Below are 10,000 nucleotides of genomic sequence, written 5' to 3' on the forward strand. Positions count from 1 at the left end.
GGGATGACTGATCCAATCCGACATATAAAGAGTTACAGTAGTCTAAACGGGACGTAATAAATGCATGCATGACTCTATCAGTCAAAAGTCTTTGCGTAGCTTGACCTTAGCCAAAAGTCTCAGCTGGAAGACAACTGAACTAATCTGTTCGTCAAATTTAAAAGCATTGTCAAAAATCTCACCCAGATTCTTGGTAAAAGGTCGAATCTGGGAACCTAGAGTACCAAGAGCATCTACACAGGCACTAAAATGTACCGCACGACCAAACACAACAATTTCAGTCTTATTATCATTGAGACAGAGAAAATTCTGATCCAGCCAAATTTTGAGATCACTCAAGCAGTTCAACAAAGGCTGGACAGTGTCATTCTCAATGTTTTTTACAGGCAAATAGATTTGTACATCGTCTGCAAAACAGTGGAAAGAAATGTTATGTTTTTTTGTTTGTTTTTAAATGGACCGGAAATGTACAGAGAAAAGATCATGGGTCCCAAAACAGAGCCTTGGGGGACCCCACAAGAAAGAGGAGCAACAGATGAAGAGCAATTCCCAGGTGGACAGCAAAACTGCAGAGTAAGATTCAACCATTTTAGGGCTGTGCCTGTAATGCCAGCACTTTGTTTGAGTCGGGATAAGAGGATAGAGTGGTTGACCGTGTCAAAGACAGAAGATCTAAGATCAAATCTAAGAGCACTAAGACAGCAGATTTTCCTGAGTCAACCGCTAAGAGAAGGTCGTTATAGACTCTCAGAAGGGCAGTTTCAGTGCTGTAGCGGGGTTTAAACCAGACTGGAACTTTTCGTAAATACTAAAGTCATCTAAAAATTATTGAAGTTGATTAAAAACTACCTTCTCCAAGACTTTAGATACAAATGGAAGTTTAGAAATAGGTCTATAATTAGACAAATTCAAGTCCTTGCTTAAAATTGTGTTAATAATCTTGAATCAGAACAACAGCCGCATCTCATCTCTTCTCTGATGATGTGGGCGGGGCAACATGTCACTCACATGAGATCAGCCAATAGCAAACCACAACCATCCAACCAGCCAATCAATTTCCCACAGACACAATCAAGCCCCGCCCACATTTGTTCTGAAGCGTTTCACTCCAATAAACGGCTGATATTCATTTAATAATCAAGGCCATGCAACTGGTGCAAAATCCTACACCGTTGAAAATATTCTAAAAACTGTCAGAAATAACGTTTTTATAACACTGGACTTTGTGTCTATGATTAGGTTTTATATTTTTTTACTTATGAAGTACTTTTACATTTGTAAAGTGTCTTGTACTACACTATAGCTGAATGTGCATTATGATTGTCATGAATAGTTGTAACTCAACTGGATGGCAGGGCTGGTCATGTGACCTCAATATGGGAGCAACAGTGTAGAATAAAAACTGATTTTTCTAAAACTCTCCATCTCTGAGTCTTCATCTCATGTGAATGCACATCATTTTAATGTCACTTAAAAATTACGCCAATTTAGTAAAAAGAACAAAAACGAAGAAAAAAAACAGGGCATCTTTAATATAGTTCAGCTGTATAATATGTCTTACTCAAAAGCATCCAGTCAAACAAACAAACAAACAAACAAACAAAAAAACAAACAGAAATTGTAGTGTTTTAAGCAGAAAGCACATCATTTAATATCTTGCATCCCCAGTAAAGCAACAAACACGCGTTTAATATTTCCTCTCATGTTCACATAACCAGAAAAAACAGCAGTAAATCAGGAAAAATACATTTCTAAAGCTAAAGCAAGCGCGTTGAACTGTAACTGAAGGTAAAGCACCAATGTGTTGTTTCACTTACTTCTGATGAGTGTGAACACGCACAGGAGAACGGGCAGCGCGCGCGTCAAGCTCGAGCGCGAGCTTTCCAGACGCGTCGCGGCTCTTCCGTCGCGTTCAAACATCGCGATCCAGGAGCAGAAGGTCACAACACAGAGCAAACACACTGATGTAGATGAAGATGAAGATGATGAAGATGACGATGATCCACGGAACCGGCAGCGCGTGTGTCTCGCGCGAGGCATCCAGAGACTCTCCTGCATCAGCCACACACACACACACACACACACACACACACACACACACAGACGCGCGTGTCTCCGCCGCTCAGGACACCGGCGCTAGTTGTCACAGTTTTTAGCTTTATTTTTTAAAGTCAGTTTTGCGTTTAAGGGAAATGCTTTAAAAGTATCGGCTGCAAAAATACATATTTTCTAACGTTATTAACCAAATGTTCAATGAGCACGTGACCCTTTGTGACAACATGTAAAAAATTATTGTAAAGGATAAACATGACATTTTAAAACTGGTGACACCCTAACCTGATCCTGCTGGTGTTTTACTGCAGGTGTGGGGTCAGGGCGGGTCAAAGGTCACGGCTCTGACCTTTGACCTCCATCCATCACACCTGTCCTCCTCAGATGACGTTTCCTATATCACCTCTTCTCTCCTCTCCTCTCTCCATCACTCCAGCTTCACATTCTGAGTTCAGGAACACTGTAATATTCTGAACTGGACATCATGGCAGTTTTAGAATAAAAGTACGTGCCACAGCAAACCAATGGACTGCTTAGTGTCAAAGTGACTTGTAATAAGGTGCATAAATCATATTAATGGCAAAAATACCAGTTTTACTTGCAATATTGGGTAAAGCTGAATAGAAGAATGCATGTCCCTAATGCCCAGACAGCAACATACTGTAGTTCGGCCCAGATCCGGCCCACATCTGGGACACGGCACTATGTTGCTGTCTGGGAAATCATAATGTAAGTGTCTTAAAAATATTTACAGATAAATGATGGCATCTGGAGGATGTAGTTATTAATATCACATCATCAGCGGTTCATGTGTGTCATTCACTAATGACTTCAGATGAATGTCATGAAGCTGTGATCGATTTATAATTACTGTGAGAGAATGTGTGTATTCTTCTGAATCTGATTCGAGTGCAGATGTTTGTAGAGAAGTTTCCATCTTACATGTTTCTGATGTTATAATGATGATTGGTCTCTGTAATATATCAGTCAAATGTAAAATGCATTGCTGTTTTAGTGTTATGAAACGATTGCTAGAAGGTTTACAAACAAAATCACACAAACAGACATAGGCAAAGTAACTTATAATGAAGTCCATAAATCATTATAGTGGCAAACATAACCGTTTTACTAATAGAACCCATGTGGAAGAATATATGTCCACGGCGCTAATTATAATGTAAGTGGTTTAAAAATATGTGTTAGGGCATCTGGAGGGTGTAGTGATTCATATTTCACAGTTTATAGACTAGAAGCATAGCACTATTTTCTCTAGTTCAGTCTCTATTGATGCAGCTGTAGTGCGATACGGCTGTTTTCTGTGTGTGTTCAGATCCCTGAACTAACACGATCACTGTCATCTTCTCTTCCCTCGTTCCGGTCAGAAGCCGGTTTTCTTCCAGCAGATCTCCTCGTGTAATCAGAGAGCTCGGGTTAAGGACACCCGTGAGGTTTGATGTGTGTGAGAGATTTAAACAGCTTCTGTCGTGTCCAGTCGTCTCCGGCTCCATCCAATCACACAAACGCTGATTTATCACTTTAAGAATCAGCACTGAATGACCAGGAGACTCGAATCTCAGATTATTTGACGTTACGTTGACATTAAGGAGAGTTTAGTTTTCTGGGTGGATGAAACTGAACAGCACAATATGTCTGAAGCCCAGTTTATTAAATTGTGCCACCGATGGTCTGTTATTTTAACAGCTGTAACTGTATCCTTATCGCAACAAATGCTACAGTTACAATTACAAGAGCTATGTTGCATTGACAACGTATAAGAGCCTTAAAGGTGACATATTATGCCCCTTTTCACCAGATGTAATATAAATCTATGGTGTCTCCAGAATGTGTCTGTGAAATTTCATCTCAAATTCCTCCAGATCATTTATTACAGCTTGTCAAATTTACCCCTTTATGGGTGTGAGCAAAAACACGCCGTTTTGTGTGTGTCCCTTTAAATGCAAATGAGCTTTTGCTCCGCCTCCATTCAGAAGAGGGCGGAGTCTTTACACGAGCTCCAGAAACTCCAGCAATAACAGAACACACCAATCTCACTCATCCAGAATCCCAGAATAACCAGTAGCGAGTGCAGCCTTACGGAGAGACTCAGGAAGAGTTTCTGAATGTTAGTGGAGACATTTATGTAGTTGTTGTGGAGTTACATTGATCATCTCATCATCATGTTGACATTCTACACAAGTGTCCACAGTTCCTGAGGTGTTTATAAGACAGCGGTGACAACGACAGAACAGTTTCAGGCTGTTTCACTGGACAAAAAGTCATCTATAGTTTCGGTGTTTATTTTGAATCATCTCCCTTGCTAAAAGTGTGTATTTGCTAAATTTTGTAATTAACTTTCAGGAGTATTCCAGCTGACAGGGAATGTCCTCTCGGTAGAACTAAATACTCGATGTTAAAGACACGGTGCATGTGTGAGGCCGATGCAAGAGAAGCGACTGATCTAAGAACTGCTGCTGTAGCAGAGTGTGTTTCAGCACTAGATATATCAAACGGGCAGTTCATTACCTCGAGTGCCTCCTAGCACATACTGAACTATTGATTAAACCCTGAGCATCTGAACATCCACCAACTGCCCTCGCCGCAGAGATCGTCTCTGTGTGCAGGCATCTTTATGATGCGATCGGGGGACTGTGTTTATGAAGTTCAAATAGATTATGTGATCAATAAAGACAATATACATACTGAACTGTCGGATAAGCAGCACGTGTGTATGATTACAGTCAGATAATAATCGATGGACAGCAGCAGTGATAATCGTGTTGATGGTCTCTGGTGCTTTTCGGTCATTTTTGACCGAAAAATTTAACTTTTTTTTTTTTCACCGGGATGGTACGAAACTTGGTAAAGGTTTTGGCACTTGTGGCTGTGTGAACACACAAAAAATCACAGACATGATTCAAACAGATTAAATGGTCCTGAAATAGTCACACTTGTCCTCGTCGCGGGAAAAAACGAGCGCATTGTAAATGAATGAGACGAAGTTCCTCTAGTGGAAGCGTTTGGTACTGCAGCCGCACACACTCTCCCTGAAAGATCATTATGCACGCTCAAATTTTGAACAAGATTTATGGCTTTGATTTTCTCACAGTTTGAGAGTAAAACACATTTTTGAAAATTTAGATTTCATATAAAAATTTAAAATAGTATTTTTGCACATTTTTAATAACAATAAACGTAAAATCTGTAACTTTTTTAAGTGAACTTTACAAAAAAAAATTTGACTTCAGCAATAATTTGCCAAGTGTCGTCTTTGAAAAGAGATCAAACTTAAGTCTGTGCTCTAAAGCATTCAAGATTTACGATAGTTTAAGTTGGAAATTTAATATGCTCAAAAGGTGAATAAATGGATTATAAATACAGCGTATATATATTTTAGTACCATAAAATCCCCTAAAAATATAAAATATAAAACATTATCGAACTATAATATAGTACATTAATTTCATTGAAAAAAATAATTTAATTTCTGTCATTTTTGACCGACACGTGAAGCACCAGAGGGTTAAGAGTGAGTGAGTGAATGAATGAATGAAGGTATGAATGAAGGAATGAATGAATGAAGGAATGAATTAATGTATGAATGAAGGGATGAATGAATGAATGAATGAAGGTATGCATGAATGAATAAATGAATGAATGAAGGAATGAATGAATGAAGGAATGAATGAATGAATTAATGAATGAATGAAGGAATGACTGAATGAATGAATGAATGAAGGAATGAATGAAGGAATGAAGGAATGGATGAATGAATGAATGAATGAATGAATGAAGGAATGAATGAAGGAATGAATGAATGAAGGAATGAAGGAATGAATGAAGGAATGAATGAATGAAGGAATGAATGAAGGAATGAATGAATGAAGGAATGAATGAAGGAATGAATGAATGAATGAATGAATGAAGGAATGAATGAATGAAGGAAGGAATGGATGAATGAATGAATGAATGAATGAAGGAATGGATGAATGAATGAAGGAATGAAGGAATGGATGAATGAATGAATGAAGGAATGAATAAATGAATGAAGGGATGAATGAAGGAATGAAGGAATGAATGAATGAAGGAATGAATGAAGGAATGAATGAATGAATGAAGGAATGAATGAATGAATGAAGGAATGAATGAAGGAATGAATGAATGAAGGAATGAATGAAGGAATGAATGAATGAAGCAATGAATGAACGAATGAATGAATGAATGAATGAAGGAATGAATGAATGAAGGAATGAATGAATGAAGCAATGAATGAAGGAATGAATGAATGAAGGAATGAATGAATGAATGAAGGAATGAAGGAATGAAGGAATGAATGAATGAAGGAATGAAGGAAGGAATAAAGGAATGAATGAATGAATGAAGGAATGAATAAATGAATGAAGGGATGAATGAAGGAATGAAGGAATGAATGAATGAAGGAATGAATGAAGGAAGGAATGAATGAATGAAGGAATGAATGAATGAATGAAGGAATGAATGAAGGAATGAATGAATGAAGGAATGAATGAATGAAGGAATGAATGAATGAAGGAATGAATGAATGAAGGAATGAATGAATGAAGGAAGGAATGAAGGAATGAAGGAATGAATGAATGAAGGAATGAAGGAAGGAATAAAGGAATGAATGAATGAATGAATGAATGAAGGAATGAATGAATTAATGAATTAATGAAGGAATGAATGAATGAATGAATGAAGGAATGAATGAATGAATGAATGAATGAATGAAGGAAGGAATGAATTAATGAATGAATGAATGAATGAATGAATGAATGAATGAGGTATGTATGTATATAGAGTGAGACAAACATGCAGTCAGACGTATAGATGTGGTTCAATATAACCATCAAACTTTCATTCTCATTCTGCTGGTAAAAGCGTGATAATAATCTATTCATTTCTTAATCCCAAACGTCTTACGTTTCCCTCTTATTTTGAAGATGGTGAAGATCCTGATTCATGATGAGACTCTGGAAACTTTTAGACGAGACCTGTTCAGAGACGCACTGATGAACTGAGGTTATAATCTCTTCATAACTCTTCTGCAAGTGTCCACTTCATATTTCTTCCGGTCCAACACTCTCTCCTCTATTATTGCTCTCTCTTCTCACCTGTCTGATCATGATTACAGCTCTCGTCTACATCTTTCCTCTGCGGCGAAGAGGGATGGAGCCATTAGTTCTTTAACGGGTTTTAAAGATTACACTGAAACACTGATGATGGGACTCAGTGTCTGTGAAACTCTCATATGAACCAAAGCCTGATGTATTTATTCACCTGAAGAAACTCTCGAGATTCTACACAATGTGATCCTGTCAGTGATGAATTTCACATCTTTTTATTTGCGCAATTAAAACATAAAAAAATGTTAATCATGTTCATGAGATTATGCATTCTCCTTTGAATGGTTGCAATTTTAATTGCATAATAATTTAAATATAATTTTATACTATATTTTGAATCATGTTTTATTCATAATTAGTAATCTTTTATTATTATATTGTATTTATTTTGTTGTATTTTTTATTTTATTGCATTGCATTGCAGTAATACTGGAAAAGTCGGGCAACTGCAGATTCTATGAAACTTTTATTTGTGACATTTTAAAGTCACCATTTAGCAGAGGACTTTTATGCAGAATAACTAGAAGATCATGTTTTGTTCATGGTTTGTTCGAGGTGCTGGTCCGTCTGTTATGTGTGTGTGTGGCGAACAGGCCGGTGGTGCGGTTGCTAATGAGCAACACCTGTGAGTGTGAAGCACACCGGTCTCGCATCTCTCACGGAGGAGCGGAAGCAGAAAGGAGGAGCGACGACGTTGATGATCGAGAGAGGAACAGGCCTGTATTTTAGTTGAGTTTTGTTTTTTGTATTTGTGTTTTATTTTAGCCAGCAGTCGTCCGCGAGGGGCTACTGGCGGTATTTTTGTTTTATTTTAATAAAGTTTATTTGAATGTTCGCCGGTTCCCGCCTCCTTCTTCCCTGAACATTGCTACAGTGTGTGATACAGATCATTCACGGGAAACTCTCTTATAATAACAGGCAATTGTATTCTATTGGACATAATTCTGTGCTGTTTTTTTCCATTGCAGATTAACTGACATACTGACATAATCAATCTCTCAGCGCTGAAATACAAGTGTAAAACACGTGTGTGTGTGTGTGTGTGTGTGTGTGTGTGTGTGTGTGATCCTATACTGATTTCCATAGGACATTGACAGTCATGTACAGAAAACTGAGACTTTCTCCAAACCTCTTCTTTTGTTGCTCACAGAAGAAAGACAGTCACGGGTTTGGAACGACAGCGTGAATAAACAAAGCCAACGGATGATTTTAAAAATAAAAGAGAATTTGCTTCTGCTTCTCTTTTGTTCTAAATTAAATGAAGCTTTTATAGACCAAACCAAAAATGTCCCATAAATGGTGTTGAAAATCTTCCGTCTTTAAGGATGTCCTGAAAGTGTGTGGCTGTGTTTAAAGAACGTGTTTAATGTTCACAGCATGCAGAACACTGAGCTTTAGCATCAGCACATTACACAGTCTTACACAACCTATAAACATTTTTACAAGTTTCTGGATTCATAGAGACCATTTATCTAGCCCGAATGGAGACTGTTAGTGTTGTAAGTGCAGTTTTACAGGGACGGCAGACAGCAGAGGTCAAGGACAGGGAACACAAGCCTTAAAAACACCACATAAAAATCATAATTATCTGGAACCGAGAATAAAGGCAAAGCACAAAATGATTTACACGACGAGTCTGACGAGTTTCGGGATCAGCCACATCTGTTGTTCAGGAATGCTTGTCATGTTAAAGGAGACAACGGATCAATAATCACACAGAATGTGTGTAATGTTCATCTCAGACGAAGCCTTGCGTTTCTCTACGAAGCTCAAGAGTTCGGGCTAATATCGGGGATATTACAGCAAGGAAAATCATGCAATTATACAATTGAACTGTCAGTAATTTAATCACAAAACATAAAACATTCACACATGATTACAAGACAAAATATGAATCCGAACCTCACTCGCGGGCTGTGGAAGCGGATGAAGGAGAAGCAACATAACTGAATGAGGAAATAGATCTAGTTTTTGGCCATTGAACCCTGCATGACCTCTGACATCTCAGTGTCACGGCTGTAAATCTGGAGCAGCGTCGTGTTCTCCATCATCTCAAACTCAAGACATTCAACTCTCTTTCTTCTCAGCTTGTATTCACTTTTTTATTCAGTGGAAGCCAATGTTCACTAAAACTATTTGGTTACAAACATTTTCCAAAATCTATTCTTTCTTTCGAAGAATCTAAATGTTGTTTCTGAATGTCCTCTGAACGTGATTGTGTCATTCTTCAAACATTATTCTGAGCGTTCTGAAGTTTCCCGGTTTAATCTCAGTATTTTTCCTATCAATCCTAGAAGGTTCTTGAGTCTCACCGATGGGATACAAGACAATAAAGATTGGGAAACAATCACACAGAGTGAGATTAAAGGATTAGTTCACTTCAGAATCAAAATCTCCTGATATTTTACTCTCCCGCACGTCATCCAAGATGTTCATGTCTTTCTTTCTTTCACTCGAAAAAGAAATGGAGGTTTTTGAGGAAAACACTCCAGGATTTTCTCCATATAGTGACTTGGAGTCCAACGGGTCGAAGGTCCAAATGTGAGTTTCAGTGCAGCTTCAAAGTCTCGACACGATCCAGCCGAGGAATAAGAGTCTGATCTAGACAAACCAGTTAGTTTTGTTTTCATGGACTTTAGTTTCACTGTTGTCTGTTTCCTTTGTTCAGTTTCCATGGACACTCATTAATGATCACAGCGTTTGTCATTGTCTCATTATCACTGTGTATTTAAGTTGCTCTGTGTGCTCACTTCAGTTAGTGTATTGTGTGCTACACACGCTCTTGTTGCTGTTTCTCCTTTGGATAA

General features: G+C 38.0%; 1 protein-coding gene across 2 annotated transcripts in view; it reads right to left on the reverse strand.

The window, feature by feature from the left end:
- The window catches only part of chrnb4 (cholinergic receptor, nicotinic, beta 4 (neuronal)), a 19,550-nt gene extending 17,280 nt beyond the window's left edge, over positions 1–2,270 (reverse strand). For both annotated transcript variants that reach the window (XM_077230924.1, XM_077230923.1), the window contains exon 1: positions 1,818–2,270. In XM_077230924.1, the coding sequence (XP_077087039.1) occupies positions 1,818–2,058 (241 nt within the window). In that variant the 5' untranslated portion in view covers positions 2,059–2,270. The remainder of the gene's footprint in view (positions 1–1,817) is intronic.
- Positions 2,271–10,000: the final 7,730 nt, after the last annotated feature.

Source organism: Siphateles boraxobius, unplaced genomic scaffold (assembly GCF_051911475.1).
Source record: "Siphateles boraxobius isolate OS27281-9 unplaced genomic scaffold, OSU_SipBor_1 156, whole genome shotgun sequence".
In the NCBI taxonomy this organism is placed as follows: domain Eukaryota; kingdom Metazoa; phylum Chordata; class Actinopteri; order Cypriniformes; family Leuciscidae; genus Siphateles; species Siphateles boraxobius.